The 23,878-nt window shown below is 41.3% G+C and overlaps 1 protein-coding gene across 1 annotated transcript in view; it reads left to right on the top strand.

Moving 5' to 3' along the window:
- The window catches only part of ZNF106 (zinc finger protein 106), a gene marked incomplete in the record, with an annotated part of 238,420 nt that overhangs the window by 46,257 nt on the left and 168,285 nt on the right, over positions 1-23,878 (top strand). Inside the window, 1 exon segment of the mRNA XM_053697719.1 lies at positions 17,584-19,647. Coding sequence (XP_053553694.1) covers positions 17,584-19,647 — 2,064 coding nt within the window.

Genomic DNA, 23,878 nt, shown 5'->3' on the forward strand with positions numbered 1-23,878 from the left:
GAGGAGATTATGGACAGAGTCAATGCTCTCAAATTGGCTAATTCTTTCACTCTAGACGCCTCTTTGCAATTGGCTAAGTTAGCGGCTAAGAATTCTGGGTTTGCTATTGTGGCGCGCAGAGCGCTTTGGTTGAAATCTTGGTCGGCTGATGCGTCTTCCAAGAACAAGCTACTAAACATTCCTTTCAAGGGGAAAACGCTGTTTGGTCCTGACTTGAAAGAGATTATCTCTGATATCACTGGGGGTAAGGGCCATGCCCTTCCTCAGGATCGGCCTTTCAAGGCAAAAAATAGACCTAATTTTCGTCCCTTTCGTAAAAACGGACCAGCCCAAGGTGCTACGTCCTCTAAGCAAGAGGGTAATACTTCTCAGGCCAAGCCAGCTTGGAGACCAATGCAAGGCTGGAACAAGGGAAAGCAGGCCAAGAAACCTGCCACTGCTACCAAGACAGCATGAAATATCGGCCCCCGATCCGGGACCGGATCTGGTGGGGGGCAGACTCTCTCTCTTCGCTCAGGCTTGGGCAAGAGATGTTCTGGATCCTTGGGCGCTAGAAATAGTCTCCCAGGGTTATCTTCTGGAATTCAAGGGACTTCCCCCAAGGGGGAGGTTCCACAGGTCTCAGTTGTCTTCAGACCACATAAAAAGACAGGCGTTCTTACATTGTGTAGAAGACCTGTTAAAAATGGGAGTGATTCATCCTGTTCCATTGAGAGAACAAGGGATGGGGTTCTACTCCAATCTGTTCATAGTTCCCAAAAAAGAGGGAACGTTCAGACCAATCCTAGATCTCAAGATCTTAAACAAATTTCTCAAGGTCCCATCGTTCAAGATGGAAACCATTCGAACTATCCTTCCTTCCATCCAGGAAGGTCAATTCATGTCCACGGTGGATTTAAAGGATGCGTATCTACATATTCCTATCCACAAGGAACATCATCGGTTCCTAAGGTTTGCATTCCTAGACAAACATTACCAGTTCGTGGCGCTTCCTTTCGGATTAGCCACTGCTCCAAGGATTTTCACAAAGGTACTAGGGTCCCTTCTAGCGGTGCTAAGACCAAGGGGCATTGCAGTAGTACCTTACCTGGACGACATTCTGATTCAAGCGTCGTCCCTCCCTCGAGCAAAGGCTCACACGGACATCGTCCTGGCCTTTCTCAGATCTCACGGCTGGAAAGTGAACGTGGAAAAGAGTTCTCTATCCCCGTCAACAAGGGTTCCCTTCTTGGGAACAATTATAGACTCCTCAGAAATGAGGATTTTTCTAACAGAGGCCAGAAAGACAAAACTTCTGGACTCTTGTCGAATTCTTCATTCCGTTCCTCTTCCTTCCGTAGCTCAGTGCATGGAAGTGATCGGGTTGATGGTAGCGGCAATGGACATAGTTCCTTTTGCGCGCATTCATCTAAGACCATTACAACTGTGCATGCTCAGTCAGTGGAATGGGGACTATACAGACTTGTCTCCAAAGATACAAGTAAATCAGAGGACCAGAGACTCACTCCGTTGGTGGCTGTCCCTGGACAACCTGTCACGAGGGATGACATTCCGCAGACCAGAGTGGGTCATTGTCACGACCGACGCCAGTCTGATGGGCTGGGGCGCGGTCTGGGGATCCCTGAAAGCTCAGGGTCTTTGGTCTCGGGAAGAATCTCTTCTACCGATAAATATTCTGGAACTGAGAGCGATATTCAATGCTCTCAAGGCTTGGCCTCAGCTAGCGAGGTCCAAGTTCATACGGTTTCAATCAGACAACATGACGACTGTTGCGTACATCAACCATCAGGGGGGAACAAGGAGTTCCCTAGCGATAGAAGAAGTGACCAAGATCATTCTATGGGCGGAGTCTCACTCCTGCCACCTGTCTGCTATCCACATCCCGGGAGTGGAAAATTGGGAAGCGGATTTTCTGAGTCGTCAGACATTGCATCCGGGGGAGTGGGAACTCCATCCGGAAATCTTTGCCCAAGTCACTCAACTATGGGGCATTCCAGACATGGATCTGATGGCTTCTCGTCAGAACTTCAAAGTTCCTTGCTACGGGTCCAGATCCAGGGATCCCAAGGCGGCTCTAGTGGATGCACTAGTAGCACCTTGGACCTTCAAACTAGCTTATGTGTTCCCGCCGTTTCCTCTCATCCCCAGGCTGGTAGCCAGGATCAATCAGGAGAGGGCGTCGGTGATCTTGATAGCTCCTGCGTGGCCACGCAGGACTTGGTATGCAGATCTGGTGAATATGTCATCGGCTCCACCTTGGAAGCTACCTTTGAGACGAGACCTTCTTGTTCAGGGTCCGTTCGAACATCCGAATCTGGTTTCACTCCAGCTGACTGCTTGGAGATTGAACGCTTGATTTTATCGAAGCGAGGTTTCTCAGATTCTGTTATCGATACTCTTGTTCAGGCCAGAAAGCCTGTAACTAGAAAGATTTACCACAAAATTTGGAAAAAATATATCTGTTGGTGTGAATCTAAAGGATTCCCTTGGGACAAGGTTAAGATTCCTAGGATTCTATCCTTCCTTCAAGAAGGATTGGAAAAAGGATTATCGGCAAGTTCCCTGAAGGGACAGATTTCTGCCTTGTCGGTGTTACTTCACAAAAAACTGGCAGCTGTGCCAGATGTTCAAGCCTTTGTTCAGGCTCTGGTTAGAATCAAGCCTGTTTACAAACCTTTGACTCCTCCTTGGAGTCTCAATTTAGTTCTTTCAGTTCTTCAGGGGGTTCCGTTTGAACCCTTACATTCCGTTGATATTAAGTTATTATCTTGGAAAGTTTTGTTTTTAGTTGCAATTTCTTCTGCTAGAAGAGTTTCAGAATTATCTGCTCTGCAGTGTTCTCCTCCTTATCTGGTGTTCCATGCAGATAAGGTGGTTTTACGTACTAAACCTGGTTTTCTTCCAAAAGTTGTTTCTAACAAAAACATTAACCAGGAGATTATCGTACCTTCTCTGTGTCCGAAACCAGTTTCAAAGAAGGAACGCTTGTTGCACAATTTGGATGTTGTTCGCGCTCTAAAATTCTATTTAGATGCTACAAAGGATTTTAGACAAACATCTTCCTTGTTTGTTGTTTATTCAGGTAAAAGGAGAGGTCAAAAAGCAACTTCTACCTCTCTCTCTTTTTGGATTAAAAGCATCATCAGATTGGCTTACGAGACTGCCGGACGGCAGCCTCCCGAAAGAATCACAGCTCATTCCACTAGGGCTGTGGCTTCCACATGGGCCTTCAAGAACGAGGCTTCTGTTGATCAGATATGTAGGGCAGCGACTTGGTCTTCACTGCACACTTTTACCAAATTTTACAAGTTTGATACTTTTGCTTCTTCTGAGGCTATTTTTGGGAGAGAGGTTTTGCAAGCCGTGGTGCCTTCCATTTAGGTGACCTGATTTGCTCCCTCCCTTCATCCGTGTCCTAAAGCTTTGGTATTGGTTCCCACAAGTAAGGATGACGCCGTGGACCGGACACACCTATGTTGGAGAAAACAGAATTTATGTTTACCTGATAAATTTCTTTCTCCAACGGTGTGTCCGGTCCACGGCCCGCCCTGGTTTTTTAATCAGGTCTGATAATTTATTTTCTTTAACTACAGTCACCACGGTACCATATGGTTTCTCCTATGCTATTATTCCTCCTTAACGTCGGTCGAATGACTGGGGTAGGCGGAGCCTAGGAGGGATCATGTGACCAGCTTTGCTGGGCTCTTTGCCATTTCCTGTTGGGGAAGAGAATATCCCACAAGTAAGGATGACGCCGTGGACCGGACACACCGTTGGAGAAAGAAATTTATCAGGTAAACATAAATTCTGTTTTTACAAGCATTAAAAATGAAACATTAAATTTACTTGGCACTATTTTAGTATTTTAGTACAATTTGTAAATGTTGTTTATTGATTTGAAGCTATTAAAGAATGCTTTTGAAATATCTTGTCATTGTGACCCTTTTTTCAGTTCAGGAAATTTTAATTTATTATATTTTTGCTATTTTTTTTTGTCTTTTAATAGGTCTAGACTTTCCAGAAAGTGTTGCTTTTTTTTTAATAAGGGTACTTATTGGGATAGTAAAGTTCAAATTAAACTTCCATGATTCAGATAGGGCATGTAATTTTAAACAACTTTATAATTTACTGTTATCAAAATTGCTTTGTTCTCTTGGTATTCTTAGTTAAAAGCTAAAACTAGGTAGGCTGATCTGCTAATTTCTAAGCCATTGAAGGCCGCCTCTTATCTGAATGCATTTGAACGTTTTTAACCGCTAGAGGGCATTAACTGTACGTGAATGAGCACAATGTTATCTATTTGAAACACTAACTATTTACTAATTACCTGAAATGCAAGTCTGTCAAAAGATCTGAGATAAGGAGGCAGTCAGCAGAAGCTTAGATACAAGGTAATTACAGTGGTAAAAAGTATTTCTCTTATAAGGTGTATCCAGTCCACGGATCATCCATTACTTGTGGGATATTCTCCTTCCCAACAGGAAGCTTCAAGAGGATCACCCACAGCAGAGCTGTCTATATAGCTCCTCCCCTAACTGCCACTACCAGTCATTCTCTTGCAGCTCTCGACAACATAGGAAGTAGCTAGAGAGATGTGGTGAATTTATGTAGTTTATCTTCAATCAAAAGTTTATTATTTTCAAATGGTACCGGAGTTGTACTGTTTTAGCCTCAGACAGAAAGTTGAAGAGTTTGCCTGTGGTTTTTGATGATCTTAGCAGGTTGTAACTAAGATCCATTGCTGTTCTCACATATAACTGAAGAGATGAGGTAACTTCAGCTGGGGGAATGGCGTGCAGGGTCTCCTGCTATGAGGTATGTGCAGTTTAAATTTTTCTAGAGAAATGAATATGCTAGAAAACATAATTTATGTAAGAACTTACCTGATAAATTCATTTCTTTCATATTTGCAAGAGTCCATGAGCTAGTGACGTATGGGATATACATTCCTACCAGGAGGGGCAAAGTTTCCCAAACCTCAAAATGCCTACAAATACACCCCTCACCACACCCACAAATCAGTTTAACGAATAGCCAAGAAGTGGGGTTATAAGAAAAAAGTGCGAAAGCATAAAAAATAAGGAATTTGGAATAATTGTGCTTTATACAAAAAAATCATAACCACCACAAAAAAGGGTGGGCCTCATGGACTCTTGCTAATATGAAAGAAATGAATTTATCAGGTAAGTTCTTACATAAATTATGTTTTCTTTCATGTAATTAGCAAGAGTCCATGAGCTAGTGACGTATGGGATAATGACTACCCAAGATGTGGATCTTTCCACGCAAGAGTCACTAGAGAGGGAGGGATAAAATAAAGACAGCCAATTCCGCTGAAAATAATCCACACCCAAAAATAAAGATTACATTTTATAATGAAAAAAACTGAAAATATAAGCAGAAGATTCAAACTGAAACAGCTGCCTGAAGTACTTTTCTACCAAAAACCGCTTCAGAAGAAGAAAACACATCAAAATGGTAGAATTTTGTAAAAGTATGCAAAGACCAAGTTGCTGCTTTGCAAATCTGATCAACCGAAGCTTCATTCCTAAACGCCCAGGAAGTAGAAACTGACCTAGTAGAATGAGCTGTAATCCTTTGAGGCGGAGTTTTACCCGACTCGACATAAGCATGATGAATTAAAGATTTCAACCAAGATGCCAAAGAAATGGCAGAGGCCTTCTGACCTTTCCTAGAACCGGAAAAGATAACAAATTGACTAGAAGTCTTTCGGAAAGTCTTAGTAGCTTCAACATAATATTTCAAAGCTCTAACTACATCCAAAGAATGCAATGATTTCTCCTTAGAATTCTTAGGATTAGGACATAATGAAGGAACCACAATTTCTCTACTAATGTTGTTGGAATTCACAACCTTAGGTAAAAATTCAAAAGAAGTTCGCAACACCGCCTTATCCTGGTGAAAAATCAGAAAAGGAGACTCACAAGAAAGAGCAGATAATTCAGAAACTCTTCTGGCAGAAGAGATATCCAGAAGGAACAAAACTTTCCAAGAAAGTAATTTAATGTCCAATGAATGCATAGGTTCAAACGGTGGAGCTTGAAGAGCCCCCAGAACCAAATTCAAACTCCAAGGAGGAGAAATTGACTTAATGACAGGTTTTATACGAACCAAAGCTTGTACAAAACAATGAATATCAGGAAGATTAGCAATCTTTCTGTAAAAAAGAACAGAAAGAGCAGAGATTTGTCCTTTCAAGGAACTTGCAGACAAACCTTTATCCAAACCATCCTGAAGAAACTGTAAAATTCTCGGAATTCTAAAAGAATGCCAGGAAAAATGACGAGAAAGACACCAAGAAATGTAAGTCTTCCAGACTCTATAATATCTCCCTAGATACAGATTTACGAGCCTGTAACATAGTATTAATCACTGAGTCAGAGAAACCTCTTTGACTAAGAATCAAGCGTTCAATCTCCATACCTTTTAAATTTAAGGATTTGAGATCCTGATGGAAAAAAGGACCTTGCGACAGAAGGTCTGGTCTTAACGGAAGAGTCCACGGTTGGCAAGAAGCCATCTGGACAAGATCCGCATACCAAAACCTGTGAGGCCATGCTGGAGCTACCAGCAGAACAAACGAGCATTCCTTCAGAATCTTGGAGATCACTCTTGGAAGAAGAACTAGAGGCGGAAAGATATAGGCAGGATGATACTTCCAAGGAAGTGACAATGCATCCACTGCTTCCGCTTGAGGATCCCTGGATCTGGACAGATACCTGGGAAGTTTCTTGTTTAGATGAGAGGCCATCAGATCTATTTCTGGAAGTCCCCACATTTGAACAATCTGAAGAAATACCTCTGGGTGAAGAGACCATTGGCCCGGATGCAACGTTTGGCGACTGAGATAATCCGCTTCCCAATTGTCTATACCTGGGATATGAACCGCAGAAACTAGACAGGAGCTGGATTCCGCCCAAACCAGAATTCGAGATACTTCTTTCATAGCTAGAGGACTGTGAGTCCCTCCTTGATGATTGATGTATGCCACAGTTGTGACATTGTCTGTCTGAAAACAAATGAACGATTCTCTCTTTAGAAGAGGCCAAGACTGAAGAGCTCTGAAAATTGCACGTTCCAAAATATTGATCTGTAATCTCACCTCCTGAGATTCCCAAACCCCTTGTGCCGTCAGAGACCCCCACACAGCTCCCCAACCTGTCAGACTTGCATCTGTTGAAATTACAGTCCAGGTCGGAAGAACAAAAGAAGCCCCCTGAACTAAACGATGGTGATCTGTCCACCACGTCAGAGAGTGTCGTACAATCGGTTTTAAAGATATTAATTGAGATATCTTTGTGTAATCCCTGCACCATTGGTTCAGCATACAGAGCTGAAGAGGTCGCATGTGAAAACGAGCAAAGGGGATCGCGTCCGATGCAGCAGTCATAAGACCTAGAATTTCCATGCATAAGGCTACCGAAGGGAATGATTGTGACTGAAGGTTTCGACAAGCTGATATCAATTTTAGACGTCTCTTGTCTGTCAAAGATAGAGTCATGGACACTGAATCTATCTGGAAACCCAAAAAGGTTACCCTTGTCTGAGGAATCAATGAACTTTTTAGTAAATTGATCCTCCAACCATGATCTTGAAGAAACAACACAAGTCGATTTGTATGAGATTCTGCTAAATGTGAAGACTGAGCAAGTACCAAGATATCGTCCAAATAAGGAAATACCACAATACCCTGTTCTCTGATTACAGACAGAAGGGCACCTAGAACCTTTGTAAAAATTCTTGGAGCTGTTGCTAGGCCAAACGGCAGAGCCACAAACTGGTAATGCTTGTCTAGGAAAGAGAATCTCAGAAACTGATAGTGATCTGGATGAATCGGAATATGCAGATATGCATCCTGTAAATCTATTGTAGACATATAATGCCCTTGCTGAACAAAAGGCAGGATAGTCCTTACAGTTACCATTTTGAATGTTGGTATCCTTACATAACGATTCAATATTTTTAGATCCAGAACTGGTCTGAAGGAATTCTCCTTCTTTGGTACAATGAAGAGATTTGAAAAAAACCCCAGCCCCTGTTCCAGAACTGGAACTGGCATAATTACTCCAGCTAACTCTAGATCTGAAACACATTTCAGAAATGCTTGAGCCTTCGCTGGATTTACTTGGACACAGGAAAGAAAAAATCTCTTTGCAGGAGGTCTTATCTTGAAACCAATTCTGTACCCTTCTGAAACAATGTTCTGAATCGAAAGATTGTGAACGGAATTGATCCAAATTTCTTTGAAAAAACGTAATCTGCCCCCTACCAGCTGAGCTGGAATGAGGGCCGCACCTTCATGTGGACTTAGGAGCTGGCTTTGATTTTCTAAAAGGCTTGGATTTATTCCAGACTGGAGATGGTTTCCAAACTGATACCGCTCCTGAGGACGAAGGATCAGGCTTTTGTTCCTTGTTGTGACGAAAGGAACGAAAACGATTATTAGACCTGAATTTACCTTTAGATTTTTTATCCTGTGGTAAAAAAGTTCCTTTCCCTCCAGTAACAGTTGAGATAATAGAATCCAACTGAGAACCAAATAATGTATTACCCTGGAAAGAAAGGTAAAGCAGAGTAGACTTAGAAGACATATCAGCATTCCAAGTTTTAAGCCATAAAGCTCTTCTAGCTAAAATAGCTAGAGACATATACCTGACATCAACTCTAATGATATCAAAGATGGCATCACAAATAAAATTATTAGCATGTTGAAGAAGAATAATAATGCTATGAGAATTATGATCTGTTACTTGTTGCGCTAAAGCTTCCAACCAAAAAGTTGAAGCTGCAGCAAAATCAGCCAACGATATAGCAGGTCTAAGAAGATTACCTGAACACAAATAAGCTTTTCTTAGAAAGGATTCAATTTTCCTATCTAAAGGATCCTTAAAGGAAGTACCATCTGCCGTAGGAATAGTAGTACGCTTAGCAAGAGTAGAGACAGCCCCATCAACCTTAGGGATTTTGTCCCAAAACTCTAATCTGTCAGATGGCACAGGATATAATTGCTTAAAACGTTTAGAAGGAGTAAATGAATTACCCAAATTATTCCATTCCCTGGAAATTACTTCAGAAATAGCACCAGGAACAGGAAAAACATCTGGAATAACTACAGGAGATTTAAAAACCTTATCTAAACGTTTAGATTTAGTATCAAGAGGACCAGAATCCTCAATTTCTAATGCAATTAGGACTTCTTTAAGTAAAGAACGAATAAATTCCATTTTAAATAAATATGAAGATTTATCAGCATCAACCTCTGAGACAGAATCCTCTGAACCAGAAGAACTATTATCAGAATCGGAATGATGTTCATTTAAAAATTCATCTGAACAATGAGAAGTTTTAAAAGACTTTTTATGTTTACTAGAAGGAGGAATAACAGACATAGCCTTCTTAATGGATTTAGAAACAAAATCTCTTATGTTATCAGGAACACTGAGTATTAGATGTTGACGGAACAGCAACAGGTAATGGAACTTTACTAAAGGAAATATTATCTGCATTAACAAGTTTGTCATGACATTCAATACAAACAACAGCTGGAGGAACAGCTACCAAAAGTTTACAGCAGATACACTTAGCTTTGGTAGCTCCAGCACCAGGCAGCGATTTTCCAGAAGTATCTTCTGACTCAGTTGCAACGTGGGACATCTTGCAATATGTAATAGAAAAAACAACATATAAAGCAAAATTGATCAAATTCCTTAAAAGACAGTTTCAGGAATGGGAAAAAATGCCAGTGAACAAGCTTCTAGCAACCAGAAGCAATAAAAAATGAGACTTAAATAATGTGGAGACAAAGGTGACGCCCATATTTTTTTAGCGCCAAATAAGACGCCCACATTATTTGGCGCCTAAATGCTTTTGGCGCCAAAAATGACGCCACATCCGGAACGCCAAAGAACGTAAAAAAATGACGCAACTTCCGGCGACACGTATGACGCCGGAAACGGCAAAAAAAAATTTGCGCCAAGAATGACGCAATAAAATTAAGCATTTTCAGCCCCCGCGAGCTTAACAGCCCACAGGGAAAAAGTCAAATTTTAAGGTAAGAAAAAAATGATCGATTCAATTGCATTATCCCAAATATGAAACTGACTGTCTGAAATAAGGAATGTTGAACTTCCTGAGTCAAGGCAAATAAATGTTTGAATACATATATTTAGAACTTTATAAAAAAGTGCCCAACCATAGCTTAGTGTCACAGAAAATAAGACTTACTTACCCCAGGACACTCATCTACATGTTGTAGAAAGCCAAACCAGTACTGAAACGAAAATCAGCAGAGGTAATGGTGTGTATATATATATATATATATATATATATATATATATATATATATATATATATATATATATATATATATATATATATATATATATATATATATATATATATATATATATATATATATATATATATATATATACCATTACCTTTGCTGATTTTCGTTTCAGTACTGGTTTGGCTTTCTACAAACATGTAGATGAGTGTCCTGGGGTAAGTAAGTCTTATTTTCTGTGACACTCTAAGCTATGGTTGGGCACTTTTTTATAAAGTTCTAAATATATGTATTCAAACATTTATTTGCCTTGACTCAGGAAGTTCAACATTCCTTATTTCAGACAGTCAGTTTCATATTTGGGATAATGCAATTGAATCGATCATTTTTTTCTTACCTTAAAATTTGACTTTTTCCCTGTGGAAAGGGAGGTAAGAGATGAATCTCTACGACCCATAACAGAGAACCTATGAAATAGACCCCGTAGAAGGAGATCATTGAATTCAAATAGGCAATACTCTCCTCACATCCCTCTGACATTCACTGCACGCTGAGAGGAAAACCGGGCTCCAACCTGCTGCGGAGCGCATATCAACGTAGAATCTAGCACAAACTTACTTCACCACCTCCATAGGAGGCAAAGTTTGTAAAACTGATTTGTGGGTGTGGTGAGGGGTGTATTTGTAGGCATTTTGAGGTTTGGGAAACTTTGCCCCTCCTGGTAGGAATGTATATCCCATACGTCACTAGCTCATGGACTCTTGCTAATTACATGAAAGAAAATGCTGTTAATACCGGATTTATTTAAGGTAAGCCTGATTACAGTGATTTAATAACGACTAGTATTATGCTTGCTGTAAAAGGTAATATTCTTATTACTTTCTCACATTACTGAAAATAAGATAAGGTTTGCTGGAAGTGTTTAAATGTTTTTTTCTACATATTGGTGATAAAACTTTATTGGGGCCCAGTTTTTTTTCCACATGGCTAGCTAGATTTTGCCTAGGGATAGTTTTTTATGGCCCTCTCACTGTGAGTACAGGTTGGGAGGGGCCTAATTTCAGGTCTAAATCGTGCAGTAGTTTTTGCAGCTTGAGACTTCCAGCTTCCCTGAAGGAGTCCCCTGAACACTTAGGACCTCTACAAAGGGTTTTTGTGCCTTCAAAAGTCGTTGTATGGGCAGGTAGGGCCACAACAGAGCTGTGGCAGTTTGTTGTGACTGTTAAAAAAACGTTTATCGTTTTTTTTTATCCGGTTTTGAAACTAAGGGGTTAATCATCCATTTGCAAGTGGGTGCAATACTCTGTTAGTCTATTATACACACTGTAAAAATTTCGTAAAATTTACTGCTTTTCAATTTCTGACAAAATTTGTTTCTCTTAAAGGCACAGTTCCGTTTTTATTTTTTGCTTGTTTACATTTATCAAAGTGTTTTCCAAGCTTGCTGGTCTCATTGCTAGTCAGTTTAAACATGTCTGACATAGAGGAAACTCCTTGTTCATTATGTTTAGAAGCCATTGTGGAACCCCCTCTTAGAATGTGTACCAAATGTACTGATTTTACTTTAAGTTATAAAGATCATATTCTGTCTTTAAAAGATTTATCACGAGAGGTAATTGACAAGGGGGAAGTTATGCCGACTAACTCGCCCCACGTGTCAGAACCTTTGACTCCCGCTCAAGGGACTCCCGCTCAAGTGGCGCCAAGTACATCTAGCGCGCCCATGGCGTTTACTTTACAAGACATGGCGGCAGTTATGGATCATACCCTTACAGCGGTATTGTCCAAACTACCAGGGTTACAAGGAAAGCGAGACAGCTCTGGGACTAGAAAAAATACAGAGCTCTCTGAAGCTTTAGTAGCTATGTCTGATATCCCCTCACAATATGCAGAAGCTGAGGCTGGAGAGCTTCTTTCTGTGGGTGATTTTTCTGACTCGGGGAAGATGCTTCAACCTGATTCTGATATGTCAACATTTAAATTTAAAGGGACACTGAACCCAAATTTTTTTCTTTTGTAATTCAGATAGAGCATGCAATTTTAAGCAACTTTATAATTTACTCCTATTATCAATTTTTCTTCGTTCTCTTGCTATCATTATTTGAAAAAGAAGGCATCTAAGCTTTTTTTTGGTTTCAGTACTCTGGACAGCACTTTTTTATTGGTGGATTAATTTATCCACCAATCAGCAAGGACAACCCAGGTTGTTCACCAAAAATGGGCCGGCATCTAAACTTACATTCTTGCATTTCAAATAAAGATACCAAGAGAATGAAGAAAATTTGATAATAGGTGTAAATTCGAAATTTGCTTAAAATTTCATGCTCAATCTGAATCACGAAATAACATTTTTGGGTACAGTGTCCCTTTAAGCTTGAACACCTCCGCGTGTTGCTCAGGGAGGTTTTAGCTACTCTGGATGACTGTGACACCATTATAGTGCCAGAGAAATTGTGTAGATTGGATAAATACTATGCAGTGCCTGTTTACACTGATGTTTTTCCAATACCTAAAAGGTTTTCAGAAATTATTACTAAGGAATGGGATAGACCAGGTGTACCGTTCTCTCCCACTCCTATTTTTAAGAAAATGTTTCCAATAGATGCCGCTACACGGGACTTATGGCAAACGGTCCCTAAGGTGGAGGGAACAGTTTCTACCCTAGTTAAGCGTGCAACTATTCCCGTCGAGGACAGTTGTGCTTACCTAGATCCAATGGATAAAAGTTAGAGGGTTACCTTAAGAAAATGTTTATTCAACAAGGTTTTATTCTCCACCCTCTTGCATGCATTGCCCCGGTCACTGCTGTTGAGGCCTTCTGGTTTGAGTCTCTGGAAGAGGCCTTACAGGTAGAAACTCCATTGGATGATATACTTGACAAGCTTAAAGCGCTTAAGCTAGCCAATTCATTTGTTTCTGACGCCGTTGTTCATTTAACCAAACTAACGGCTAAGAACTCTGGTTTTGCTATACAGGCGCGTAGGGCGCTATGACTTAAATCCTGGTCAGCTGACGTTACTTCAAAGTCTAAGCTTCTAAACATTCCCTTCAAGGGGCAGACCCTATTCGGGCCTGGACTGAAGGAGATCATTTCTGATATTACTGGAGGAAAAGGTCATGCCCTTCCACAGGATAGAAATTAAGGACCAAACAAACTAATATTCGTGCCTTTCGAAACTTTAAGACGAGCACGGCATCAACTCCCTCTAATGCAAAACAAGAGGGAAATTTTGCCCAGTCCAAGCCGGTCTGGAGACCTAACCAGGCCTGGAACAAAGGTAAGCAGGCCAAGAAGCCTGCTGCTGCCTCTAAGACAGCATGAAAGATCAGCCCCCGATCCGGTAACGGATCTAGTAGGGGGCAGACTTTCTCTCTTCGCCCAGGCTTGGGCAAGAGATGTCCAGGATCCCTGGGCGTTGGAAATTGTGTCCCAGGGATATCTTCTGGACTTCAAAGCTTCTTCCCCAAAAGGAAGATTTCACCTCTCACAATTATCTGCAGACCAGATAAAGAGAGAGGCATTCTTACATTGTGTTCAAGACCTAGTTATGGGAGTGATCCACCCAGTTCCAAAGGAGGAACAGGGGCAAGGCTTCTATTCAAATCTCTTTGTGGTTTCCAAGAAAGAGGGAACCTTCAGACCAATCTTAGATCTCAAGATCCTAAACAAATTTCTCAGGGTCCCATCTTTCAAGATGGAGACTATTCGAACCATCCTACCTATGAGCCAGGAAGGTCAATACATGACTACCGTGGACTTAAAGGATGCTTATCTTCACATTCCGATACACAAAGATCATCATCTGTTTCTCAGGTTCGCCTTCCTAAACAGGCATTACCAGTTTGTGGCTCTTCCCTTTGGGTTAGCTACGGCACCAAGAATCTTTACGAAGGTTCTGGGGTCACTTCTGGCGGTCCTAAGGCCGCGGGGCATAGCAGTAGCCCCTTACTTAGACGACATTCTGATACAGGCGTTGAATTTCCAAATTGCCAAGTCCCATACGGACATTGTTCTGGCATTCCTGAGGTCTCATGGGTGGAAAGTGAACGAAAAGAAGAGTTCTCTATCCCCTCTCACAAGAGTTTCCTTCCTGGGAACTCTGATAGATTCTGTAGAAATGAGGATTTACCTGACAGAGGACAGGTTGTCAAAACTTCTACATTCCTGCTGTGTTCTTTATTCTACTTCTCGCCCTTCGGTGGCTCAGTGTATGGAAGTAATTGGCTTAATAGTAGCGGCAATGGACATAGTTCCGTTTGCCCGCCTACATCTCAGACCGCTGCAACTCTGCATGCTCAGTCAGTGGAATGGGGATTACACAGATTTGTCCCCTCTACTAAATCTGGATCAAGAGACCAGGGATTCTCTACTCTGGTGGTTATCTCGGGTCCATCTGTCCAAAGATATGACCTTTCTGCAGGCCAGATTGGACAATAGTAACAACAGATGCCAGCCTTCTGGGCTGGGGTGCAGTCTGGAACTCTCTGAAGGCTCAGGGGTCGTGGACTCAGGAGGAGGCACTCCTTCCAATAAACATTCTGGAACTAAGAGTGATATTCAATGCTCTTCAGGATTGGCCTCAGCTAGCGGCAGTGAGGTTCATCAGATTTCAGTCGGACAACATTACGACTGTAGCTTACATCAACCATCAAGGGGGAACAAGGAGTTCCCTAGCGATGTTTGAGGTTTCAAAGATAATTCAATGGGCAGAGATTCACTCTTGCCATCTATCAGCTATCCATATCCCAGGAGTAGAGAACTGGGAGGCAGATTTTCTAAGTCATCAGACTTTTCATCCGGGGGAGTGGGACCTCCATCCGGAGGTGTTTGCACAGTTGATTCAACGTTGGGGCAAACCAGAACTGGATCTCATGGCGTCTCGCCAGAACGCCAAGCTTCCTTGTTACGGATCCAGGTCCAGGGATCCCAAGGCAGCGCTGATAGATGCTCTAGCAGCGCCTTGGTCAGTTAACCTGGCTTATGTGTTTCAACCGTTTCCTCTGCTCAATCGTCTGATTGCCAAGATCAAACAGGAGAGAGCATCAGTAATTTTCATAGCACCTGCGTGGCCACGCAGGACTTGGTATGCAGATCTGGTGGACATGTCATCCTTTCCACCAAATCTAATTTCTCTGCGGCTGACTGCTTGGAGATTGAACGCTTGATTTTATCAAAGCGTGGTTTCTCCGAGTCGGTCATTGATACCTTAATACAGGCGCGAAAGCCTGTCACCAGGAAAATCTATCATAAGATATGGTGTAAATATCTTCATTGGTGTGAATCCAAGGGTTACTCATGGAGTAAGGTCAGGATTCATAGGATATTATCTTTTCTCCAAGAAGGATTGGAGAAGGGTTTGTCAGCTAGTTCCTTAAAAGGACAGATTTCTGCTCTGTCTATTTTTTTGCACAAACGTCTGGCTGAGGTTCCAGACGTGCAGGCGTTTTGTCAGGCTTTAGTCAGAATCAAGCCTGTGTTTAAACCTGTTGCTCCGCCTTGGAGTTTAAATTTAATTCTTAAGGTTCTTCAAGGGTACCAAACCTGGTTTTTTACCTAAGGTGGTATCTAATAAAAATATCAATCAGGAGATTGTTGTACCGTCACTGTGTCCTAATCCTTCTTCAAAGAAGGAACGTCTTTTACACAATCTTGACGTGGTTCGTGCTTTAAAGTTTTATTTACAAGCTACTAAAGATTTTCGTCAAACATCTGCATTGTTTGTTGTCTACTCTGGACAAAAGGCTTCAGCGACCTCTACTACTCTACTCCGGACAAAAGGCTTCAGCAACTACTCTTTCTTTTTGGCTAAGGAGTATAATACGCTTAGCTTATGAGACTGCTGGCCAGCAGCCTCCTGAAAGGATTACAGCTCATTCTACTAGAGCGGTAGCTTCCACATGGGCTTTTAAAAATGAGGCTTCTGTTGAACAGATTTGTAAGGTGGCGACTTGGTCTTCGCTTCATACTTTTTCAAGTTCTATAAATTTGATACTTTTACTTCTTCAGAGGCTATTTTTGGGAGAAAGGTCTTGCAGGCAGTGGTGCCTTCCGATTAAGCGCCTGCCTTGTCCCTTCCTTCATCCGTGTCCTATAGCTTTGGTATTGGTATCCCACAAGTAATGGATGATCCGTGGACTGGATACACCTTACAAGAGAAAACATAATTTATGCTTACCTGATAAATTTATTTCTCTTGTGGTGTATCCAGTCCACGGCCCGCCCTGTCATTTTAAGGCAGGTGTTTTTTATTTTTAAACTACAGTCACCACTGCACCCTATAGTTTCTCCTTTCTCTTGCTTGTCTTCGGTCGAATGACTGGTAGTGGCAGTTAGTGGAGGAGCTATATAGACAGCTCTGCTGTGGGTGATCCTCTTGCAGCTTCCTGTTGGGAAGGAGAATATCCCACAAGTAATGGATGATCTGTGGACTGGATACACCACAAGAGAAATAAATTTATCAGGTAAGCATAAATTATGTTTTTTCTATAACAGTGTTGGTTATGCATAACTTCTGAGTGGTAAATAAAGGGATTATCTTTTTAAACCATAACATTTCTGGTGTTTACTATTCCTTTAAATAAGCACATTACAAATGCTGAATTGCTTGAAAGTGATGCAGCATATTTGTAAAAAGCTGAAAATATCACATGAACATATCCGTGTAAAAAAGGAAGATGTTTTACTTCAGTAGCCACAACCTAGTGTAAAGGGACTTTAATCGTCCAATCAGTGTGCATTTGCAGGCCCAGTCATATTATTTCCTCCACAGTTTAAAGAAGTTTAGTATGAAGTCTTGCAAGATTATGGTGAAATCCTACCAGACCACAGTAAATGCTGATTGGCTGTTTTTTTTTCACCATGCAGATGGCAGTAGAAAGAGTAGCTGAAGGATAACTGCTCACAGAGCACTTACTCTGGTGAGTTGAAGAAATTTTGAGGTAAAACATCTTGCTTTTTTATATAGTGTGATATTTTCTAGTCGATTTTCAAAGGCTTTAGCATATGGGTAACGTTCCTTTAAATATTTGCCAAAGTCAGATTGGTAATTGGATGCAGGAGTTTAGCGCATAAGATTTTTATATCTATATATTGCTCAGTTTTGTGTTTCATATTCTTATTAATGAAAGGCTATTCTATATCTTTTTATTTATTTTTTCTCTCAATATTTGTGTGTATAACTTGCTAGGCAATGGAGAGCATCAGTTGCAATTAGATATGCAATCTTAATGCCAAATATATTTATTTTGATTTTCCGTTTTTTATACATATATTTTAGGCAAGAGGAAGCCAGCAGCTCATCCAAAGAGATAGAAACTGATGGATACCAGCAACGAAGAGGCGATAATCACCTTATATTTCAAGATAGGGGCCCTCAAGAGTGGCGTCATTGTGATCAATCTGAGAGGGACTGGCAGTGGCGAAATGATTATTTCAAGAATTCTAGGAAGGGTAATTTCTTGCATTCCTCGCAAAATGTTAATCCCAACAGATCTATTTCTAGTGCCAGGGGAAGAGCTGGATGGCATGTAAATGGCACAGCTAATCGTCATCTAATCCATGGAAAACCTGGAGGTTCTTGGCACTCAAATGCAGGAGGTCCAACTAGCTGGCATCATAGAGGAACAGGTAGAAATTTTCACTGGCACAAAGAGGGAAATGGTATTTTACCTCTTCCATATCCCAGAAATGGGGTTATGAACTGGTCACATAATCCATATGGTGTGAGTCAATGGGGTTTTGGTCCTAATGGGGAAGCTTTTAACCAGGGAAGAAATAGACCATTAAGGAACTATGATTCAACACATGAAAATGATGCAGGGTGGAATAAGAAAAAAGTGGTACCCAAAAAGTTTTCTACTGTTCGATTTACTTGGAAGAAAGCAGAAAATACAAACAGTGGGGCACCATGCTTAAATTCAGTTACTGACTCTTCTGAAAACACAGATGATTTTACAAGTGATAAACTTCCAGAAGACCACCTATTTGGATTTAAAATGTCTGAAAAATCTGATAAGTCTGCAAAAAACAGTACATCAATTAGCACTGGCAAGAACAATATTTCTTCTAGAGACAAAACACACAGGTTTGCACCCTATCCACCACAGAAGGGCATAGAGACTGAACAAACATCATTGCAAAATTTAGAAACTGATATACCTCTACAGACTTGTGAGGCAAGAAAGGAGGATATTACAAACGATCAAGAAGAAAGTATGGACAAATGCAAAACAATAGATAAGGATAAAGGTAAAATATCTCCTGACTTTTCAGATGAACAAAATGATCAAAGTGAGCTTAAGCGTTCTAGAATGCCATCCCTAAAATCACCACTCCGAAGTATTCCTGATATAAAATCTTCAGCTCTTAAGAGAGATCAAAAAAATCCTTTAAAGGGTGTAAAACAGGGAGCACCTATGTCTGTTGGAGAGCGTCAGACTAGATTAAGTGCCCTAAATTTGGAAACTGTTAGGTCAAATTCTTATATTTCCAAGTTGCGTAGTGCTTCTCGTACCTTAAAGAACAACCAAGAGACTCAAGAAAGCAGCACAAAAGAATCGGATGAAACTCTTAGTGAAGTCCTCCGCAAAGCAAAAGAAATGCTGCACAATAGCCAGTCCTTGCAGAGTCCTTACTTTCATCCTTTGAAGGAGGGTTCCACCAGTGAAAAGACTGTAGCAACTGATGTACTAAAAGAATCCAAAACAACCAATAGTCATGAACATGCATTGCAAAATGAAAGTGATTTATCAGAAAATGCAGGCATGCTGGAAAACCCATGCGAGTCTCATAACACCTCTGATAACTGTGAACATGCTGCAGAGTACATTGAAAGAACATCAAAATCCTTAGAACATGGAATCATAAGTTCCTCTACTGATACATGTCCCATGGAATCTAGCAGTGAACCAGTTCAATTACAGGAACCCAGTGAACTAAATGAATATGACAATGGAAGCACATCTCAATATCAAACTTCTCAAGAAGATGAAAGTTTTGAAATTGTCTCAGACCCTGACCTGCATAAAAGTGCTAACCTTTCATCAAGCCCAATTTTACCAGAATTATCCAAGCTTGGACTTCCTGCATCCCTCCAGAGAGATCTTACTAGGCACATTAGTTTACGAAGCAAAGCAGGAACCCATCTTCCAGAGCCAAATCTCAATAATGCACGGCGTATACGAAATGTTAGTGGTCATCGAAAAAGTGAAACTGAGAAGGATTCTGGAATAAAACCAACACTAAGACAACTTTTGAATGTATCAAGAAGGAATATAAATTGGGAACAAGTCATGCAAAATGTTAACAAGAAACGGCAGGAGCAAGGCAAGGGTTTACCAAGGTTTGTACATAATATGTCGTTTTGTAAAGAAACTGTAAAGCAATACTTTATTTTTTTTTTAATTACTTGAATAGCACCAGTGAGAATTTTTTTTTTTTTTTTTCTACATATTAAATCTATTGAGTAAAATGTTTACATTAGTAAATCCTAACGTTTGTGAAAGACTAAGATTTACCTGTGGAACAAATAAAGGGGACTTTCAGTCATGAAGTATAAAATGCTTTATGCTGAAAGTTCCTTTATTTGTCTGAAGCGTTCGCCGTGCTGAGCTCCTCAGGCAGCCCACGGCAGAACGGTATTTTCTCCAACATTGGTGTGTCCGGTCCATGGCGTCATCCTTACTTGTGGGAATATCTCTTCCCCAACAGGAAATGGCAGAGTCCCAGCAAAGCTGGCCATATAGTCCCTCCTAGGCTCCGCCCACCCCAGTCATTCTCTTTGCCGTTGCACAGGCAACATCTCCACGGAGATGGTTAAGAGTATGTGGCGTTTAGTTGTAGTTTTTTTATTCTACTATCAAGAGTTTGTTATTTTAAAATAGTGCTGGTATGTACTATTTACTCTGAAACAGAAAAAGATGAAGATTTCTGTTTGTGAGAGGAAGATGATTTTAGCAGACAGTAACTAAAATCGATTGCTGTTTCCACATAGGACTGTTGAGATGAAGTAACTTCAGTTGGGGGAAACAGTTAGCAGACTTTTCTGCTTAAGGTATGACTAGCCATATTTCTAACAAGACTGTGTAATGCTGGAAGGCTGTCATTTCCCCTCATGGGGACCGGTAAGCCATTTTCTTAGTCTCAAACAAAATAAAGGGCTTAATATGGGCTATAAAACTGGTAGACACTTTCATGGGTTAAATCGATTGCTTTATTTGGACATTTTATACATGTTTATGCTGATAATTCACACTTATAAACTTGGGGAACGTTTTTTAACGTCAGGCACTATGTTAGACACCTTTTCCAGTCAGGAAGGGCCTTCCCAGTTGTAGGCTGAGCCTCATTTTCGCGCCATTACTGCGCAGTTGTTTTTGAGTGCAAGACATGCAGATGCATGTGTGAGGACCTGAAAGTAGTTGGAAAATTTCCTAGAAGGCGTCATTTGGTATCGTATTCCCCTTTGGGCTTGGTAAAGTCACAGCAAAGGCTGTAGCTGGGACTGTATAGGGGTTAAATCTGTAACCGGCTCCGGTTTCGTTATTTTAAGGGTTAAAGCTCTGAAAATTGGTGTGCAATACTTTTAATGCTTTAAGACACTGGGGTGAAATTTTGGTAAATTTTGAACAATTCCTTCATATATTTTCACATATTCAGTAATAAAGTGTGCTCTGTTTAAAATTTAAAGAGACAGTAACGGTTTTGTTTTAAAACGGTTTTTGTGCTTTATTGACAAGTTTAAGCCTGTTTAACATGTCTGTGCCTTCAGATAAGCTATGTTCTATATGTATGAAAGCCAATGTGTCTCCCCCTTCAAAATTGTGTGATAATTGTGCCATAGCGTCCAAACAAAGTAAGGACAGTACTGCCACAATTAATGAAATTGCCCAAGATGATTCCTCAGATGAAGGGAGTAGACATGGTTCTACATCATCTCCTTCTGTGTCTACGCCAGTTTTGCCCACGCAGGAGGCCCCTAGTACTTCTAGCGCGCCAATGCTTGTTACCATGCAACAATTGACGGCTGTAATGGATAACTCCATAGCAAATATTTTATCCAAAATGCCTGCATATCAGAGAAAGCGCGATTGCTCTGTTTTAAACACTGAAGAGCAGGAGGGCGCTGATGATAATTGTTCTGTCATACCCTCACACCAATCTGAAGGGGCCATGAGGGAGGTTTTGTCAGATGGGGAAATTTCAGATTCAGGAAAAATTTCTCAACAGGCTGAACCTGATGTTGTGACATTTAAATTTAAATTAGAACATCTCCGCGCACTGCTTAAGGAGGTGTTATCTACTCTGGATGATTGTGACAACTTGGTCATTCCAGAAAAATTATGCAAGATGGACAAGTTCCTAGAGGTTCCGGTGCACCCCGACGCTTTTCCTATACCCAAGCGGGTGGCGGACATAGTGAATAAGGAGTGGGAGAAGCCCGGCATACCTTTTGTTCCCCCTCCTATATTTAAGAAATTATTTCCTATGGTCGACCCCAGAAAGGACTTATGGCAGACAGTTCCTAAGGTCGAGGGGGCAGTTTCTACTCTAAACAAGCGCACTACTATTCCTATCGAAGATAGTTGTGCTTTCAAAGATCCTATGGATAAAAAATTGGAAGGTTTGCTTAAAAAGATTTTTGTACAGCAAGGTTACCTTCTACAACCCATTTCGTGCATTGTTCCTGTCACTACAGCAGCGTGGTTCTGGTTCGAGGAACTAGAAAAGTCGCTCAGTAGAGAGACTCCATATGAGGAGGTTATGGACAGAGTTCATGCACTTAAGTTGGCTAACTCCTTTATTTTAGATGCCGCTTTGCAATTAGCTAGATTAGCGGCGAAATATTCAGGGTTTGCAATTGTGGCACGCAGAGCGCTTTGGCTAAAGTCTTGGTCAGTGGATGTATCATTCAAGACAAAATTGCTTAACATCCCCTTCAAGGGTAAAACTCTCTTTGGACCAGAATTGAAAGAGGTTATCTCAGACATCACTGGGGGAAAGGGCCACGCCCTCCCACAAGATAGGCCTTTCAAGGCCAAGAATAAGTCTAATTTTCGTTCCTTTCGTAATTCCGGCCTCTAATTCTGCATCCTCTAAGCAAGAGGGTAATGCCTCACAGTCCAAACCAGCCTGGAAACCGATGCAAGGCTGGAACAAGGGTAAGCAGACCAAGAAGCCTGCTACCGCTAACAAAACAGCATGAAGGAGTAGCCCCCGATCCGGGACCGGATCTAGTGGGGGGCAGACTCTCTCTCTTTGCTCAGGCTTGGGCAAGAGATGTTCAGGATCCCTGGACGCTAGAAATAGTTTCTCAGGGTTATCTTCTGGAATTCAAGGAACTACCCCCAAGGGGAAGGTTCCACATGTCTCACTTATCCTCAAACCAAATAAAGAGACAGGCGTTCTTACATTGTGTAGAAGACCTGCTAAAGATGGGAGTGATACACCCAGTTCCAATGACGGAACAAGGAATGGGATTTTACTCAAATCTGTTCGTAGTTCCCAAAAAAGAGGGAACCTTCAGACCAATTCTGGATTTAAAGATCCTAAACAAATTTCTCAGGGTACCATCGTTCAAAATGGAAACCATTCGAACGATTCTACCCACTATCCAGGAAGGTCAATTTATGACTACCGTGGATCTAAAGGATGCGTACCTACATATTCCTATCCACAAAGAACATCATCAGTTCCTAAGGTTCACCTTTCTGGACAAACATTACCAGTTTGTGGCCCTCCCATTCGGATTAGCCACTGCTCCACGGATTTTCACAAAGGTACTCGGGTCCCTTCTAGCGGTTCTAAGACCGAGGGGCATTGCAGTAGTACCATACTTGGACGACATTCTAATACAAGCGTCGTCCCTTTCAAAAGCAAAGGCTCATACAGACATCGTTCTGGCCTTTCTCAGATCTCACGGATGGAAGGTGAACATAGAAAAAAGTTCTCTGTCTCCGTCAACAAGAGTTCCCTTCCTGGGAACAATAATAGATTCCTTAGAAATGAGGATCTTTCTGACAGATGTCAGAAAGTCAAAACTTCTAAGCGCTTGTCAAGTTATTCATTCTCTTTCACGTCCTTCCATAGCTCAGTGCATGGAAGTAGTAGGGTTGATGGTTGCAGCAATGGACATAGTTCCTTTTGCGCGAATTCATCTAAGACCATTACAACTGTGCATGCTGAAACAGTGGAATGGGGACTATACAGACTTGTCTCCAGTGATTCAAGTAGATCAGAAGACCAGAGATTCACTCCGTTGGTGGATATCCCTGGACCACCTATCCCAGGGAATGAGCTTCCGCAGACCAGAGTGGGTCATTGTCACGACAGACGCCAGTCTAGTGGGCTGGGGTGCGGTCTGGGAATCCCTGAAAGCTCAGGGACTATGGTCTCGGGAAGAGTCTCTTCTCCCGATAAACATTCTGGAACTAAGAGCGATATTCAATGCTCTCAGGGCTTGGCCTCAGCTTGCAAAGGCCAGATTCATAAGATTCCAATCAGACAACATGACGACTGTTGCGTATATCCATCATCAGGGGGGAACAAGGAGTTCCCTGGCGATGAAAGAAGTA

This window comes from Bombina bombina, chromosome 1, assembly GCF_027579735.1.
Source record: "Bombina bombina isolate aBomBom1 chromosome 1, aBomBom1.pri, whole genome shotgun sequence".
NCBI lineage: Eukaryota > Metazoa > Chordata > Amphibia > Anura > Bombinatoridae > Bombina > Bombina bombina.